We start from the raw sequence: 19,692 nt of genomic DNA, 5'->3' as shown, positions 1-19,692 counted from the left end.
TTAAAAAAAAAAACACATGTGTTATTTGCTTTCTAAGTTGACTTTCCTCTTTGTTATAACCCTAAAGAGCCTTCTATTTGCTTAGTATGAGTAGAAGAGAGGAAGAGTGAGAGAGAAGAAGAGAAAAGAGAATCCATAGGTTTCCAACCGGCAAGAAGGAAGAGCACCAAAGAGATCAGAAGTCCATCTGGGGAGGCCATAAATTGCATTGGGAGCATTAAGGAGTCAATATCAACACTCCTCAACTCATTTGCAAGAGGTAAGTGTTGGATTTTTTTTTGCATGTTAGTGTAGTATGCATTTTTTGTTAAATTTTTTTAGTGTTCATTTGCAAATCTTGAATGTTTTTTATTTTTACTAAATTGCAAACTAGGGTTTGTTGTTTTGTAGTTTTTGTTTATTAGTTGCAAACTTTGATTTTTTACATGAATTTTTTTATTGCAGCAGCCCTTTGCTTTCATTTTCCAATTTCCACAATGGGTACAAAAGATGAATGCTGGAAATATAATGAAGAGTTTCCTGGGAGAACCAAATATCAAACAAAATGTATATTTTGCAAAGAAAAAATAAATTCGGGAGGTATCTATAGATTGAAATACCACATTGCTGGCATACCTGGCCATGATGTCATAGTTTGCACTCATCAAACCGCTGAGGCAAAACACTCTTGTTTAGTGGCATTAGAAAAAATTGAACAAGACAAGTTGACTAAGAAAATGCAACTTCAAGAGTTAAGAGGTATTGGCTCCCGTGCTCCCACATCCGCAACCGCATCTACATCTGCAAGTGCATCTGCATCAGCTTCCGCATCCGTAGGTTGTGTTGGAGAGGGTTCTTCTAGGCCTCCTTTTCATCCTAGTGCTAGTGCTCATGTGAGTGTTAGTGGTAGTCGGTCTCATACTGAGACAGAGTCCAACACCAACCTATTGCGGCCTAGAGTGCGGAAAAACAGAATGGATAGTTACTTTGTGCCCCGCACTACTCCTGGCTCCCAACCCACGCTTGAGGGCATGGGTTTGAATAAGGAGATTCATGATGCTGCCAGAAAAGAGATTTGCAAATTCTGGTACTTTTGCAACATTCCATTTATTGCAGCCAGGTAATTGATTCTTTTTTCTTTGTTATCTTCAAAGTTAAAGTTAAAAGTAAAAGTAAAACTTTAATTATATCTACTTGTTTTATGATTTTAGTTTTTGACATCTAAATTTCTAATCAATATCATTATCTATTTGTGCCAGGACTCCTTATTGGCAGAACATGATAGATGCAGTTACCATTTGTGGTCCAGGGTTTAAAGCCCCAACTGAGGCTGAGTTGAGTGGATACCTCCTGGAGGAAATGGTTGAGGATATGAGGCATGAGCTTGAGGACAACCGAAAGGAGTGGATCGAAAAGGGTTGCACCATCATGACTGATGGTTGGACGGATAGGAGGGGAAGAACATTCGTCAATTTTCTTGTATCCTGTGGAGGTGATTGATCATTCTACTTTCCTACATACATAATTTTGAATCGTGATTGACTATTTCAAATTTTGATTTGTTGATTGCTAATAGTAATTGTTACTTGTAGGATATACCATGTTCCTCAAATCCATTGATGCTTCTGCTCATGTAAAAAACGCCACATACTTATGTGAGGTTATTGAGGAAGTTGTAGCAGAGGTTGGGGAACAACATGTGGTGCAAGTGGTGACGGATAATGCAGCAAGTTATGTTGCTGCAGGTAAACTTTTAACTTTTTAAGTTTTGAAAATAAATTTATTTGAATTTTGAACTTTTTCTAATTCTAACTTAGAATTTCTAAGTTTCCTAAGTTCTAACATGTTTGAAATTTGAATTTCTAATTATCTTAAAATTGTTGTAAGCAAACTTTTGATGGAGAAGCACCCCACCATATTTTGGTCCCCTTGTGCAGCACACTGCCTTGACCTCATGTTGGAGGAAATTGGCAAACTTGAGTGGGTCAAGTCATGTGTGGAAAGGGCAAAAAACATATGCAAGTTTATTTATAATCATTCATTTGTCCTTAGCACAATGAGTAAGTACACAGGAGACAAAGAGTTAGCTTGTCCAGGGATCACGAGGTTTGCCTCAAATTTCATCACCTTGCAGTCCTTGTTGACATCAAGGGATGATTTGAGGAGCATGTTTGTTGGGCGGGAGTGGATTTCATCTTCCTATGCTACGACCACTGCAAGGATAGATGTGGTGGATTGCATATTTGATGATGATGGTTTTTGGAAACCTGCTAGAGAAATCCTTAAGGTAATTTTATTGCAATTTAACATTTAATATTTTACAGTTTACTATGCTAATTGTTTAATGATTTAGTTTTACCTTAAGTTATATTATTGAATTATTCTATGTTTAAGTTTTGACTCAAATTTTTGTTTTACTTTATATGTAGGCCACTGAGCCCCTTATATCTCTCCTACGAACTGCTGATGGGGAGAAGCCCTCTATGGGCTACATATATGAGGGCATGGATAGGGCCAAGGAGACCATTAGAGCTCAGTATGCAGGAGTGCAGGAGAAGTATGCCCCTATTTGGGACATCATTGATAGGAGATGGCAGAATCAGCTCCACAGACCCATCCATGCAGCAGCTTACTTTTTGAATTCGGCATTTCGTTTCCGTCCTGACTTCAAAGCGGATGAGGAGGTTCTCACTGGATTATATACAGTGATCCAGAGGTTGAGTACTGATGAGGATAGCAGTGCTGCAATTATTGAGCTTGATAAGTTCAATAATAAAGAAGGGCCACTTTTCTCTAGCAAGGTAGCCATAGATGCTCGGGAAACAATATAGCCAGGTAAAAATTAAATAATATATTCAATGTTCATGAATCTAGATTCTAAACTTAAAGTTGATTATGTAATTTTAGAGTTAACTTGTAATTTGTAATTTGTAAATGAGACTAATTATTTTTATTTTCCCTTATTTCAGATAGATGGTGGCAAATGTTTGGGACCACAACCCCAAAACTTCAAAAAATTGCCATTCGTATTCTGAGTCAGCCAAGCAGTGCTTCTGGATGTGAGCGCAGTTGGTCCATGTTCGAGCACATCCACTCGAAGAGGAGAAACAGGTTGACAGTACAGAGGTTGAATGATCTTGTCTTCGTTCTTTACAACCTCCGTCTTAGGATCAAACAGATTTTGGGCACTGACTCCTCTCCGATCATTCTGGAGGAGATTGATCCAGAATCAAAGTGGCTCACAGAGGTTGTAGATCCAGTCTTCACTGAGGAAGACCGTGCGTGGATTGACCACGTGGATACAGAGGCTGAGGCAGCTAGAACACGTTCTTCAGGCATTGGTAGACGCACACGTGCACGCACAGACACAGGCCCTAGCAACATTCGTGAGCCCATCTTATATGCGGGAGATATGGCTCGACAGTCCTCTAGGACCTACATTAGACGCCTTGCTACTAGGCAGACTGGACACTCAGAGGCTGAGGCTGAGGCTGTAGCCGAGCTTGAGGATGATGTTGAAGATGATGATGACTATGAGCCTAAGGCTTGAGCTGGAGCCTTGTTTTTATATTTTGTTTACAGATATTGATATTGAATCATTGATAGACATATGTTTCAAACTTTCATGGATCTTCATCTTAGATTCTTACATAAATTTATGATTTGATGTCTTATGGATCATCTTACATACATTCTATGATTTAAATCATTATGATCATTTGATTTCTATTTACTTCAGCTAGCCTACAATTTACATTTTAGATAACATAGTTACGTATGTGATGGATTTTATGTTCCATGTTTATGTATGTTAAGTTTTAACTTCTATTTGATGATGTTATAGCGTGCTTAAGTTATATTCAATAAAGGGTGCATGAAATAAGTTTTAAATTGTTAAAATCTTTAAATTTAAAAGGTTTTTTCAAATTTGCCGATTCATCGCCGATTCATTGCCGATTCACGATTTGATTCGGCCTTGCCAATTCCGATCCAATTCCGATTCATGTTTCTTTGGAAAGGACATTCCTTTACCAAGTGTCCTAGAATCTGACAAATCTCACAAAATTGATCTTTTGGGCAGGATCCCTTCGTATGGCCTTCTTTCTTGCACTCCGTACACCATAGGTCATTGCCCTTAGTCTCCTTGTTCATGTTTTTGAACTCTTTCATCATCCGAAGCATGTCCTTCTGAAGAGAACGGACTTTCTTGCTGCTGCCTTCATCGTCGCTGCTATCTTCTCTTGAAGGCTCATCGTCATCTAAATTGGATGAGTTGGTCTTCTTCTTCTTCTTTGTCTTCTATTCACTTTCGAGGTTCAATGCCCGATTGTATGCTTCAGTATATGTCGATGGTGGCACGATCTTCATTTTTTTCCGTAGCTTCGGGTGAAGGCCTTCAATGAACCATCTTTTTTGGAGCCCATCTGCCGGCTTATTCTCCATTTTACTGATTAAGTCCTTCAACCTCCTGCCGAAGACCCGTACTGTTTCATTCTTCTTTTGCTTGGTATTGAATATCTTTGCTACAATTTCATTATCGTCACGCAGAAGTTGAAATTTTGCGATGAACTCCTTAATGTTATCCCAACTGTTTAACTTTTGTGGATCAGTATCAGTAAACCAATCAATCGCAACACCCCGTAGGGTAGCACTAAATTGTCGGATCCATTCGTTTGTATCTGTTATGCCATTTGCCCTCCAGATCGTTTCACATGTTTTACAATGTCGAATGGGATCAGTTGCTTCATCACCATCAAATTTATGCAACTTTTCTTTTGGACCTGCCATTATCACTGTATGTTGGGGGTTTTGTTGTGTACCTACGTTGTTTTGCACTCCCGCACTATTTTGAGCACCCGCGCTGTTCTGAGCTCCCGCACTGTTTTGAACACCCGCACTGTTTTGCACATCCGCATTGTTTCCAACACCCGCACTGTTCTGGACACCCGCGTTGTTCTGCACACCGGCGCTATTTCCAACACCTGTGTTGTTCTGCACACCTGCGCTATTCTGCACACCTGTGTTGTTCTGCACACCCACGCTATTTTCTACACCCGCGCTGTTTTCGGCTTCCGTGTTGTTTTCGACTTCCGCGTTGTTTTCAACACCCACGTTGTTTGCAACACCCGCGCCGTTTTCGACTTCCGCGTTGTTTAGTGAAGAAGAGGGTTCGTCAACCGAAGTTGTTCATTCTGGAAGTATATCTCGGACGAAGAGGTCACTCCATGCCCGTGCTCTTTCGGCACTTCGAGCCGTGCGAGTCGATCTCCTTCCGTCAGGATTCTCTTCCCGTGGCGTATGCAGGTTCAGAAACTCCTCCCTTGCTTCTTCCACCAAATCGAGCCGCTGTCGAGTCTCTTCCAATAATTTTTCAGTGCTTTTGTGTCCATCGATAACTTGCTGAAATCTCCGTCTACGTTCAGCCTGTTGTGCCAAAATTAAATTTTCCTGTGCTGCGCGTAATTCATCCTTTTCCTTCAACTTATTCTTATTCTTGTTCAACTGATTCGGCATTTAATCTTCATTTGCACCATACCAGGTCCATCGGGCAACGGCGCCAAATTTTTACCACATAGGTTAATTAAGAATTGCACACAGATAATGAAAACGAACATGACCAGCAGAACTCTTCTTCTTATTATTTGCATATGCCAAACAGTACATTATGCTTTAATGATCTCATGAATACAATGCTTCCCGAAGGGGTTATAAATACTTTCCGAAGAACATTCCCGAAGGAGTCTGTCGGCCACATACATGTCGCTACATAACAAAAATCTTTCCGAAGGGACTCGTCGGCTACATAACAAGAACCTTTCCGAAGGGACCCGTCGGCCGATACACAATTTCTTTTCCGAAGGGACCCGTCGACTGATACACAATTTCTACCGACGACAAGAGTGAGCCTCAAAAGAAAAATGCATCGGGTGATGGAAAGCTTTGCAATCCACATCGAACCATTGGTTCATGTGACAAGTATTACGATGCTTACTGCGGAGGGGTAGTGAAGGGCGGTGAGGAATGGAAAGGATGGCTATCGCAAGCAAGTCAAACATGGAGGTGGCTTCACAAGAGTCAAAGAAACACGCAGGGTTGAGGAGTCTCGAAAGATGAGAGCGAAAAAGCTCACAATCACCGTCAAGAAAGCAGAGATGAATGGGTGAACGAGCAGTAACAGATGAGAGACGAGGCAACGAGAGAGGGGGCAGAGCAAGAGGAGAAATGCGCATACTAAGGAGAGCATGATCCGCATGAGGGAGGCAGAGGATGGTGAAACTATGGATACTAGGGATGAAGGAGGGACAGGTGAGGGCATAATCAACAACGCTAGCACTGCCACAATGAGGCCAGCAAGTAAAGAGCTCAGAGCTAAGGAAGCAAGAAAGATCGTTCAAGATCACAGTACCTAAAGACTCACATAGTTGCAGCAAATGGCAACCAAAACAAGAGAGTGGTCCAAGAGCATCATCAGAAGAATGTTGAAGCCCCAAAGTAGTCAGATCAATCTCAATGGAGCAGATAGAATCAGAACTACGATTGTAAAGCAGGGTTTGGAGTTCTCTCGTCCTTGCATTGAAATCCCCGAGAATAATGATGTCCCCTAAAGCAGCAAAATGAGAGATAGTCTTGCTAAGATCAACGAAAGAGTCCCCATCCTCAGTACCATGGATAGCGTAATGGGAGGAAGCTAGTGGAAAATAACAAATAGCCCAGAAAAAATCACGTTGACGGTAACTCTTACGGTAAATGTGAACCCACAAAAATTTGGCAAATGCATCAAAGTGAACAATAGAAGTACCATTAAAAATATCATCCTTAATCAAACAAGCTACACCACCTGACCCACGAACCCCACCAGAAGCATGAACATCCTCCCTACAAATAGATAACCATTGATAACCTATAACACCTGGAAGAGGATGCACAGGGCTTTCATGAGTCTCGGTAATAACAAGAATATTCGCGGACCCCATAGCCTCATACAAAAGACCGGGTAATGACCATAATGAACCATTACCATTCCAGCAGTTAACAAGAAGGGAGCAAGTGGGGGTCTCCCTCTTGTTTGATTGCTAGCAGGAACGTCATTTGGCCTTGGGGATTTCTGATAGCAGCCCATTTACCAATACGCCTCACCTTGACCACAACACCATGAGCATTTTTCAGCTTGGTTACCTGAGCCTTCGTGAGATCTTCATCTAGGAAAATCTTGGAAGGAAGAGAGAATAACTTTCTCTTAGCTCTGAGAGCACATAGCCTATCGGCAAGTGAGAGGAACCAGATAAATAAGACGCCACCATGACCAACCAAACACTTGTCCAACGTGATGTCAACAAGACCAAGCTGATCACAAAGGAAAGAGCGTCCAGTTGAAAGAGGATCAGATGTAGGAAGGAGTCCACGAACTCGAAGATTAAGCTCACAAACTCGCCTCACATGATCATCTTCAATCTTCCCTTGAACCATCTTGTCAAAAGTAGCTAGAGGCATAGTATCTATGATTTTGCAAAGGGAGGCCCACGACGTAACTTTCTGTATGCCAAATTAGAGGAAGAAGTCACCATGTTGAAAAGCAATTTAGAGACAACCACTGCCAAATCAAATACCAATCTTAAATTTGAAAAGAGCACTGAAATTCTGACTAATATCATTGACAGTTAGAGGCCATCTTCCAGCAAGACAGGAATAGGTTATGAAATAGGTACAAAGCATTACGACAATACATTCAAAGGCTTCATCAAAGAAGCAAGTAGTATGGAAGATTTAGTAAGAAAGAGAAAGAACTTGAAAGACATGTTGAAGTGCTAATTAATCCTATCAGAGATAAGGAAAGAATCAGAAAACCTTTTCCTCCTAGCCAAGAGCAGAAATCTGAACTCCGACATGATTTCTATGGATATTGTTATTCATGCAAATACTTTGGTCACCGAGCAAGAGAACGCAAAATACAAAATGGATGGATAAATATAAATTGTTATGGGCACTTAGCACGACATTGTAGATATGGATTCAAAGAGTATAAGCTAAAGCACATGAAAAGCAAACAAAAAGGACCTATATTTGTATGGAGGAAGAAACTTGACAAAGACAAAGAAAATAATGAAACCTCAAGCACTTCATGGCAAAATAATCAAAAGCGAAGAACTAAAAAAGCATGGAGAAAGAAGATCACTAAAGGAGAAGAAAAAATCATTGCAAGTGCAACTTGCAATTCACGTACCTCATAGTTATGAGGATAAGCATGAATTCAGGGGGAGATGCATATGAGATACCCATTAAACCCTCGGAAAATAAAGCGAGATTGTTGATGTCATGAAGATGGAAAGTTGATTGCATTGATGTCAAAGAGAAAGCTTGAAAGAGGAAGATAAAGTAATGACAAAAATAGAACATCCAGGAACAATGAATAAATACTTCTCAGGGGGAGTACAAGAGACTTTTGACAGGGGAGCATTTGATGACTAGTTTTTTGGTTACCCCTTTGCCATTGATTTCAAAGGGGGAGAGACATAGAGGGAGTATCAGGAAAGCTAAGGATGTGTTGCCATCAATGACAAAGGGGGAGATTGATGGAAATATTGTTTGTCATTGATGGCAAATATGAAATAAGTTCTTACCATGCAAATAAAAATGAATCATTGTGATTAAAATCTCAAGCAATAAGAAGCTATAGAGAAATGAATAGAAGACTTTAAAATTTAAATTAAAGATTTAAACTTTATCTGGCCAATACACAACTATGATAGTTATCATGTCAATCTATCTTAATACGAAAGTACAGATAGCATACAGGTAGTAAAATGAAGATGGGGAGAAAGTATCATTTTATGAACATGAAGTTTATATGTGGTGTATGCCGCTATGAAGTGACTGAGGAAAGGCAATAATGTAATTCCTGTAGCTATGTAATCATCCATTCACTGTTGAGATTCAAAGCACGCCAAGGCTGGGAATTTATACTAATCATGTTATATATACTCAGTAATAAACTATTGTTAGTTTCATTTGCTTGAGTATTATAGAATGCTCGACATACCTTAGAATGGTATCTCTGCAATAAATTCACATCATACACAAAGAAGTATCTTTATCCATTGATAATCAAGGAAGCTTTGTCAGTATTTAAGGGTTAACTATGTCTGCCAACTCTTGAAACTCGTATGATTGAAGATAGAACACTAATCACATTTGAAGACCAACTACGATGATAAAAGTAACAAGAAAAATAAACCTTGGTCAAATGTCTGTGGGTATTGCATAAGACTTGCTGAAGACGTAAAACTATCTCAAACAACAAAGAAAGCCAGTAGTCAGAGTAGTGAAATAGAAAATTGTAGGAGGATCCATGATGATGCCAAATAAACAGCATCGAGCATGATTCAAAGGCAAACAAAATCTATGAAGGCAGCAATTATAATTATATTTGTCAATATAATTGATTCTGAAGAAAAATATAATCACTGCAAACATCCTACAAGTATACACAGCATTGGAAAAGACTCGGCATTGTGATTAAAAAAATGAGTCACGTTGATAAGATACAATGAATACGACTGGAATCGACTAGTATGGATAACACTCGGTGGTTTCATAAATAATTTGATTGACACAACAATCAATAATATAATGGTGATGTAGCACCAAATGAAGATCAATCACTCACCACACTGACTAGAGGCAACGATGGAGTTTATATCAATAGAAACGATAAAATTTCTCAAACATCAGATGGAGATATGATCAATAGTAGAGAAGCAATCTAAGGAATAAAGAGAAACCTATAGAAATAATAATAGAGCAGTGATGCAGCTATTTGCTATGGTGAAATGATGAAAATAACATCATGTATTAGTAACAATAAAAAGAAATCAACTCCTTGGAAAAGATTGTATAATTCAAGACAACTTGTGTGATGGTGATAGATTATCAGTGACAAGTTCCGATAGAGAACGATGGACTTCATTCCAGTCAGCAACCGCATCTTCCATGTCATCATTCAAAATCAATAACAAGTCAGCATAGTTGTTTCGATAAAGAGACCGTCCTATGGATTAAGATGCTCAGCAATGAGTGAACAAATTGAAGCAACGGATTCTGATAAAAATATGCCATAAATTTAAGTCCTTATAAATCTCCAGTCAGCAGCGTTTAACATTTGCATACCATTCTTTTGGAAATCAATAACTATTGAAGTTCATTGAAGACAAGGATTATTTATTAATTGAAGAGGTGCGATTAAGTTAAGAGAAAAATAATTAATTCTATTTTGAAAAAGTAGACATCCTTTCAAATTGAAAAGACGTGACTTTTAATATAAAACATGAAGTTATAAATAAAAGTGAGTGAAAAAGAATCAGAAGTAAGAGTCAGCGACTAAAATAAGATAGTAGAATGTAGTGAAAAGTAAAGAAAGAAAAAGAGAAGTCTGTGGATATGAGAATGGAGAAGATTGAAGAAAAATAAATAAAATAACAAGAAGCCAGGGATTGAAGAATAGTAGAAGTGTTAAGTAGTATGAGAAGATGAATTATGAGAATTAAGAAATTAAGAGTTTTTAAGTGTAGATGATAAAAAGAATATTAAGACAGAAATATTTGAAATAAAGAGTGTGGAACAGAATAATGGTCTGAAAATATACAATCAGGTGTATTCTGAATTTATATGTATGTAAAGGAAGATTCAATGAATTTGAATTTATATATATGTGTGTAAAAGAAGACTCAACGAAGGAAGGGTGCGCGTTGACAGACTAATACAAATATAAGAAGAGGATTTGTGCTAAAGATATCCATCATCAATTGAGTTACCAATAGGGTGAAGATGGAGAAACAATTTGTGTGCAGTGGGTTGGTGCTCACGAAGACAACAATGGGGGTTGGTGCTTCCAGTACGTCGTAGCCTGCGAAGTGTGGGAGTCGGAGCTTCCAGTGAGTCGATGCTCATAAACGTAGAGGTTGTAGCCTCTAGTAGGTTGTAGCTGACAAAAGCATTGTAAAAGAACAGTTTATATAAAAGTATTTATTGTTGTGGTTTTCTCCCGCATTGGGTTTCCACATAAATCTTTGTGTTATTGTGTTCAAGTGCATGAGTGTTCATTTCAGCATTTGAAGTTAATTTTTTGTATAAAAGTTTAAATTAAAATTTTGTTAATGTATTGATTCACCCCCCCACCCGCACGCTCAGTATATCCGTGTGCTCTTCACGAAGTTATCTGGTCATGCCCTGTAGTGACCATGTCCTGATGCCGCTACTCATGTGCTAAGTCATCCAAATGTAATGCTGCAAATTTAATGGCTTCCTCCCCTGACATTGAGTTTAACTGTAAATATGTATCAACCTTCTTCTCCCCATCAGCTACAATATAGATTTTACCGACAACATGCAGTAGTGCTCTAGTAGTAGTCTTCTTTAAACCATCGTAGGGTAATGTGAACTTACTCATTTTCTTTTGTAGATTACTATGTTTTTCCTACCACATGTGTGAGGCAAATGCTTCAGCCTAACATCCATATATTCTCTAAAAGAGATAGCTTCCCAGAATTCTTCTCCTCCATCTTCCCAACCTCTTTGAAACTATGCATGTAACTTCGTAATATGAGGCTCATTCTCCAGTTGTACTAGACCTCTAGGGGGAATGGTGGCTACAATTGGCCTCAAACACACTGTCCTCTCTATATCTAGCTGCATGACCAAAATTATCAGTAGTCTGTCCACCTCCATTACCTTCATTTGGTGCACGGTTCTCACCATTATTTACTCCATTGTTTATGCCATTGTTGCCTCCATTGTTCGCATCATTAACATCCATTCCTAATTGTCTTGCCATCATCTGCATCATCTAGTCCATCTGCCGGTTTTGTTCCCGTACTCTTTGTTCTGCTTGTCGCTGCCCTAGTTGTAAAGCCTCAAGCATACTAAATAACTTTTCTTCTCCTGGATCCCTTCTTTCACCCATATTGCCTGTAACTTGTTTGCTTGTGCCTAAGTGTACTTCCGGATTTCTCTATTCTTCTTGCCCTATATTAAGTAATGCCCTATCCCTCCGTGCTTGATAATGATATGATAATGGTTATACACTCAATTCAATTATGTCACTGCCTCTTCATTTTGTATTGTTCGCACCAGATGGCAGGATACACCCCTTGTTCTGAGATTTTTTTGCCCTTCCAGCTCATAGGAATTTTCTCAAACAGTTGGCTTGCAATCTGAATGCTAAGTTCTTATTTGTTTCCAAAATGCAGATGTAAATGTGATTCTTATTTGTTTGCTAAGTCTCTCAGATTTTTTTGGTTTCAAATAAAGATCAATACATACCAAAATATTTAAAGAAGTCATACTAAGACTTATTTCAGACTCCAAGAATGTTTTCAGATTTATTCGAACTTCAAGAATTATTAAACAGACATAAGTATTAAAGCAGTTCATATATCCTATACCATATGCATACCCGAGCCTCTATCATCTCATGGCACTCTCTATTAAGCACATTAGTAATACTTCCTAGCTTTTTGCAGCTCTATAAGGCATCCTTGCTGCTGTTCTAAGACTAAATATACTCAAAACAGACCTGTACGGAACTATCCTAGGTGGAGGCAGCATGTTAGAGATGATTTCAGTGTGCTACAATCTGTTTACCGTATAGGGTAAAAAGATCAACACGTGTAACACGATTCAACACAGAACAAATACTTTATTCATATATGTACTTATTGATTACAATCCGAATACAATGACTACAATGATCACAATGATGATTCCAAAGTCCATCTCGGACGTGTACATATACCTTTCCGAAGGGGTGACTCAAGCGTCACACGCCCATCCAGATACTACTCTACCCGTCGGCTACACCATATATTTTACCAACAACACAATCCTGTCCAAATAAGTACGGCACCCTACAAGTAGCTTCTTAATGAGTATGGCACCCCTTTCTCAATCACAAAAGCCCAGCCATGCTGAATGCAGCCTTCAGCAGAGTCATCCAGCCAATAGAAATATATACAACGGTCCTTGGAAACACTATTATCTTGAACTCTATCAGCAGATCAGATTTATCATTTGGTTCTTCATTTCCTACTTCCAATCTCAAACCCCTCTTGGCAATATCAACTTGACAAATAGAGATCGATATAATTTACCCTGAAGCTCAAGTGGGTCACAAAATTGTATCTTCCAACAGCATCAAGATCAACAGCATAAAGTGGTTTCCTCCTCTAGGCCCTATAGAGAAGATCTCCAAAACTTCACAAATTTCTTCAAATATGCATCTAAAGAATGAGCCGTTCACTTTATTTTATAACTTCTTCTTGGAGATTCCTTAATTGACCTGTGAATGTGCGGTAAATAATAGACATTAGATTTCCACGGTCTATAACAATTGTGTTGTATATTTCTGGATTCAATTGTGTCAAATTTATCTGCATCAAATTTCCCCTTAAAATATCATTTCTCACTAAAGTGAAGAAAATGTTCTTTTAATAATAAAACGACCTATAATAAAATGTACTCTGTTTTAATAGTCACTTCATTAATAAACCATTTAATCTTCAAGCATTAAAATAAATTATCAATCAGACTCAAAAAACCATGTACTGAAATGTCATAATTACTAAGCCTACTGCTGACTTACTATAAATAGTAAGTATTTGGAAACCTTGCTAAATGAACTACGTCTAGCCTGAAACTAGAATTGCCTAGGCCAAATCTCTCTCTCATCCCTATAAAGTCTTGGTTGGCCCATGGAGACCAAGCCAAAATGAGCTAATGACACATCATGGATTGATGGTCTAGAAAGGGGACATTGTAGATTATAAGAATAGAAACTCCTATAGCACACCCTATAATTATCACATATTGAAGAAGGTTCATTGTAGAGATCCTATAGGAGTTACGTGATGTCAAGGCCCCTAATTTTGGGAAGAGGGATAAAATGTTAGAAATTATGGCAAGAGACAGATTATTTGTCATTATGTTGGATCTCAAATGTGATTAATTGATTCTTCAAATATTCAACACATTTTAAGCAAAATCAAAAACAACATTCAATTAGTGTTGAAGCAAGTATGCAAACTATTTTATCTTTAATTGTGGATGAAGATGATGATATTTTTCAGCTGTTGCAATTAGATGTGTTAGCCATTTGGAGAAAGGAGTAAAATACCTCACCTATGGCTTAAGAGTTCTCAAAAGGCTTGATTAACCAGAATATTGAAAGGTTCAAGAAACAGACTGAAAATGAACTGACCTCAATGGGTTTAGAGGTTGCAAGGTCTCGAAAAAGAGTAAAAATCAAATGAGAAGGGAGTAGATTGGTCTCACATGTTAGGAAAAATGGACACCTGATCACAATTGTAGGGTTAGTAAGGAAAATAAGTCAGCCAAAAATGTTTTGACCAGCAATGGAGATAGGAATCCCATAGTTTTGTTCCACAAAAATAACACAAATTCTTGTGAGGAGATGGATTCAACTATTGTTATAGGTGAGGGATATAGAAATCTCTATATTGGTGACTTGGAAGTTGTTAATCACAAACATTTTGATAAAGGTGATCTTACTCAAGGAGAGAGCATGTTGGAGTCTAAAGATCTTTCCAAGGAAGAAAATGAATCTTCACGTAATGATGAATCGTTTGAGGACAATGAAATAACAATAATTTTGGCCATGCATTTAGAGACGGAGGGAGATTTATCTAATAAAACTGAAAACATTACAGCAGATAATGAAATTTCTTTTAACCAAAATGCTGTCCAAACTTGTGAGTATGAATTATGCCAAGAAAATAATACTAAAACTGATTAGGAGGACCAATCAGAAAATGTATTTCAAGATAATAGTGTCGAGACACATGCTTTGAATAATCAGCTGAAATCATTGATGTTATAACTATTGTAGCCTTAATACATTATAATAACATTCACAAGATCATTAAAGACCTCTATAGGAAGGCTCAAATTGAAAGGAGACAAAATGGTATAGAAGGTGATTTTTATTTTGCATACTTGTAGGGGGTCAAAGCAGCTCTTGGATCAATGAAATCTGATTATTTGTATTTACTTCAAGGATAATATCTAAAAGGTTGTTGAAGTGTATGCTGATAGATTGAAGGAAAAGGGGGCTGATATCAATAAGCTCATCTCGGAGCTTAATGGTACTAAGGAGATATTGGAGAATACGAAGATGGTTCTTCAAGAAAATAATCAGATTGTTGTCACTAATCACTTCAAAATGTAGGAGAACAAAAGAAAGACTAAGTTTATCAAGGCGGTGATTAAGGAACTTGACTACATACAAACAACCTTATGATTTGGACAACTGTCCCAAAAGATCAAGTCATAAAATGTTGGACAAGCAAGAACTTTGGTGTGGTTGGACTAAAGGACAATTTTCAATTGATTGACAATTCGTTTTTTGAAGTAGATGTTGTTGGGTCTTATGATAATCTACTCTTCGAATTGGATGAGGAAGCTCTTTTTTAATCCAGTGATGAGAATGGAATTGATTGTGAGATTTGGGGCCTAGGTTCAATTTCTAGTGATTGGGTCTGATCACAGGATTATAGTGGATAAATTTCTAGAATTAATATTGCTTCCCACTTTACAATCTCCATACTCTAGTTCAAACTCTGATCTACGGACGAGTTGGATGGATTCTTTGGTTCAACAATGAGTAGTTCATGGTTAAAAATTGATGGTAAGATGTGATTTGATCATATAAAAGGGATTTTTGGCTACTCCCATTTTCATGACTCTTATGTATTCAGTGGTATTTCAGATTGTCTACTATTATACTAGTTCCTCCACACCATTTGTGTTGATCTCAGTATATGGATCGTTTGAATTGTGCACTTGTAGACTTCAGTGCATCTAGTTGTGGGATATTTTTTGGGCACAACTTAGTTACTCTTTAGTTCCACTTAGGAGAATTTGGGCCACTGCAATTACTTCATAATATTGTTATATGTGCTTTCAAAAGATGACAGGTTGATTGCACTAAGATGGGTTTGTTAAAATACGAGATTTTTCTACACTAGCACTTGGAGGCTAACTATAATGTCCCATTTTTGAGACATTAGAAATTCTAAAGTCCAATTCATCAAATATTAATGTTGGCTTAAGCTTAATGCAAATTTACAAAATGGGTCAAATTAATACTATAAAGTGGGTTAAAGGTGACAAATGTTAATGATGAAGGATTTCTGCAAATGTAATGGCACTGTATGTTTTTTAATGTGTTTTCCAAGTGTAGATCCTAATGCATATATATAGGAGTGCAAGAGACATTTCTCTATGTTAATCAATATTGGTTATTGAAGTTAATTTCCATTAGACACTGTTAACAACAACTATATATGTGTGTGTGTGAGTGTGTGTATGTACGTATAATTGATAATTTAATTAAATGTAATATTGTTTAACTAATAACCTTAGGGAATGAACTCTAGATCAATTCAATCCGACTAAAGATATAACATAAACACTCCCTCTTAGCTAGGGAGGATAAACACATGACTAAATATTACCTCAATGTAATATAAGAATATCTTTGATCAGAAGATAGTCAACATTTCGTATCACTTATGATATCTAGAGTAATGGCCTCTTAATGTCAAGTCACATGACATTCACCAAGTACTCCAAAAAACATTGTTCATAATGTATGTGCACATGTATCATCAATGATACTCACCATAGGAACAACCATGGTCTGTTTAAGGAATAAATCTATCATGATTTGTTTCAGCCATCATAAGATGTCTATCATAATAGAAGGCCATGGTCTATTTAGGGAGCTTAATCCACCGTGCATTTAATCATCTTTCATGATTTGTCTTAGATGTCATAAGATGTCCATCACAATAGAAGGCCATGGTCTATTTATGGAAGTTAATCCACCATGCAATTTATCATCTATTATGATCTACTTAGACATCATAAGATGTCCAACACAATAGAAGACTGAATTATTGAAAGATTGTCACCTTTCAATAACTTCTACAGATACATTTGATAATGATTTGGAAGTCGTCACTTCCTCGTGATGCACACAGGGAGTAGGCCCATTAAATCATACAATCAAACATATGACACCAAAAGTTTAGATGAAGTCAAAACTTCCTCTAATTCTGATATGATATAGATCTTTAAAAATCAACTGAAACATATCCTCTATTTGCTCCTCCTAACGGATGTGTGTAGTGAGTACTTAGATAGATGTGATAGTACTAATGTGAATTCTAGATATATATGTTGTTGGTAACATTTCTACCATTTTGGAATAAACAATGTGTCAAACTCCCTCTTAATCTGATATCAATCTCCCCTTTTCCGCAAGAGCATACTCAGAGGAAAAGATCAATGCAAATAGCTGTTATAGTACGTACTGAAATAGGAAATAAGAGGGAGACTAATAAAATACTCAAGGATAATAAATAATTCTGCATAATAATATAAGATCATTCCAAAAATAAATATCTAATTTATATTTATTCATTTTGTCAAATTTGAATATTTATTAATTACCCTTTGTATAGATAGATATTTCAAAATAATATATATATGAGTGTGTGTGTACATATATGATTATAATATCTAATAAAACATCAAACTTAGAAAGTATTATTTTATGAAATGAACACATAGCTTTATACTTACCGTATTATACTTGCAATTTGACTGGCATGGAGTAACTATTCATCGATAATAATTTAATGGATTGAATGAATAAGGGAGTTGCTCATTAAATTTCACTTGCCTTTTATTTCTCATTTTTTTGTTACACAATGGGTATAATTTCAATAGCCTTTATTCTTTCCATTAGCATGACTCTTTGTTCTCCGTCTTGGTCACATATATAGATCTGTATTGAGAGAGCCACAAGTTTTTAACTCTAAAATTTTGGTCAAAACACTTCATGTGTCACCCTTTGCTTTAATACTTTTCTTCTAACTTTGTGTTTGAATAACATTCCCTATTCATAATACTAAACATACTCAACACCAAGATTGGAAATGCTAGCTTTGACTTGCACCCTATGTGGGCTGCCAAATAGGTCACCCTCCTCCATTTGACCAGTGTGTGGCCCTTGATGTAATGTGAAATAGGCCTCTGCCAAACTGCGATAAAGCAACATCAAACAATGATAGCAAGGATTGCCCACAATGGCCAAGTTGGCCCCTTCATTCTGTGATCTCTATTACAAAACATGGGTGTCCATGTCAAAGCCATATTGCTGGTTCCATGTGTCACCACAAGTAAATCAGGTCTCAATCTTAGTGTCCCCTACCAAAAAGCAGATTTACTGACCAAGACGAGCTCCTCTAACTTTTAAAATACCCCTAAACAAAATGTAGGCCTTTCTTTAATGTGCATGGATCTAGAAGCAATCGACACCCTTCCTTGCATGAAAATAGGCATTTTAAATCTGTCATTACCATTTCAAATCATGCAGTCCACCTTTGGCATAGAATGTTGGCGTTAAAACATGTGAAATTTTACGATTGATGTTTGTTTATTATCATAAACAACATTTGCAGCCATGTTTAATATTAACTTCTCTACTGCAATGGATATCATTGCAAGGTCCAGTCATTTCATCTTTACACTATGCGTCCAATCATGTTTTTGTTGAAGGATCAAATATTTTCTTCTAACTGGAGTATCATTTGTTGTTGATTGTATTCCTTTCAGTCTTATTCTCTCCTTTCTTACATTTGAACTTGGCTCTGATACCATGTTAGTGATGAAGGATCTCTACAAATGTAAAGACACTATATGTTTTTTTATGTGTTTTCCAAGTGCATATCAAAATGCATTTATAGAGGAGTGGAAGAGACATGTCTCTATGTTAATCAATATTGGTTATTGAAGTTAATTTCCATTAGACATATTTAACAACCATACACACACACACACACATACACACACACATATATATGTCTAATTGATGATTTAATCAAATGAAATAATGTTTAGCCAATAACTATAGGGAATCAACTCTAGATCAATTCAAACCAACTAAAGCTACAACATCAACAACAAAGAAGAAGACGAAAGGACAGGAGAAAGAAATTGAAGGGTCACCCTATTTGAGCATAAAAGAAGGATGAGGAGTTCTTTTTGGGCATGCTTGGTTATTGGATTTCAGATCAGTTTTCTCTTGGAGAGACTTGGAAGCGGATTACTTTCATTTTCAGAAGCAACTTTGAGGACGGAAACCTTCTAGCCACACAACAGTGGACGAGAACCCATTGTTTGTGGGAGACGTCATTCCAAGTATCTCACTTGTGCTTACAAGTTCTTTCTTAGTTTTCCAATCTGACTATTATATTGTGTTTAAGATTGGATATTTTTATAATTGGTTATTGTATTGCTGATGTATAATGCAATAATGTATTTTGAGGTATTTTAATGAGCATTTATTGGTTCATGGTTGGTTTATTCTATTGGTTTAATTTGCAAAAGATGCATGTTGTTTTCTAAAAATTATTTGAGTAAATTTGGAAAAAGTATCCTTCGAGATATTATAGTGGTATCAAAGCATTGAACCTACCATCGTATTGGGTATAGCCATTGGTGCAATCAGAATTTAGTTGTAGCTATACAAATAGAGTAAGAGGCTTCATTAGAAACATATCTTCAAAGAAGTTTAATTAGATTTTTATTCTTTAGGTTATGAGTTTCAATTGAGAAATATTTGAAGACCTATTGTTC

General features: G+C 37.0%; 2 protein-coding genes across 3 annotated transcripts in view; one reads left to right on the top strand and one right to left on the bottom strand.

The window, feature by feature from the left end:
• The window catches only part of LOC149556957 (uncharacterized), a 154,136-nt gene that overhangs the window by 23,700 nt on the left and 110,744 nt on the right, over positions 1 to 19,692 (bottom strand). The window lies entirely within an intron of this gene.
• LOC149556960 (uncharacterized) lies at positions 684 to 1,479 on the top strand. The gene is made up of 2 exons (XM_089785942.1): positions 684 to 1,099; positions 1,239 to 1,479. The coding sequence occupies exons 1-2, from the start codon at positions 717 to 719 to the stop codon at positions 1,477 to 1,479; spliced, it is 624 nt and encodes a 207-aa protein (XP_089642068.1). The 5' UTR covers positions 684 to 716.

This window comes from Cupressus sempervirens, chromosome 5 (assembly GCF_028749045.1).
Source record: "Cupressus sempervirens isolate cs-2001-9-10 chromosome 5, ASM2874904v1, whole genome shotgun sequence".
Taxonomy (NCBI): domain Eukaryota; kingdom Viridiplantae; phylum Streptophyta; class Pinopsida; order Cupressales; family Cupressaceae; genus Cupressus; species Cupressus sempervirens.
This window is presented reverse-complemented; position numbering and strand designations above follow the sequence as displayed.

What these genes read in the sequence shown, in the direction of transcription:
- LOC149556960 (XM_089785942.1), top strand. Translation starts at nt 717, where the DNA reads ATGCAACTTCAAGAGTTAAGAGGTATTGGCTCCCGTGCTCCCACATCC. An exon ending in ATTCCATTTATTGCAGCCAG is followed by an intron (nt 1,100 to 1,238) that starts GTAATTGATTCT and finishes TATTTGTGCCAG; the next exon opens with GACTCCTTATTGGCAGAACA.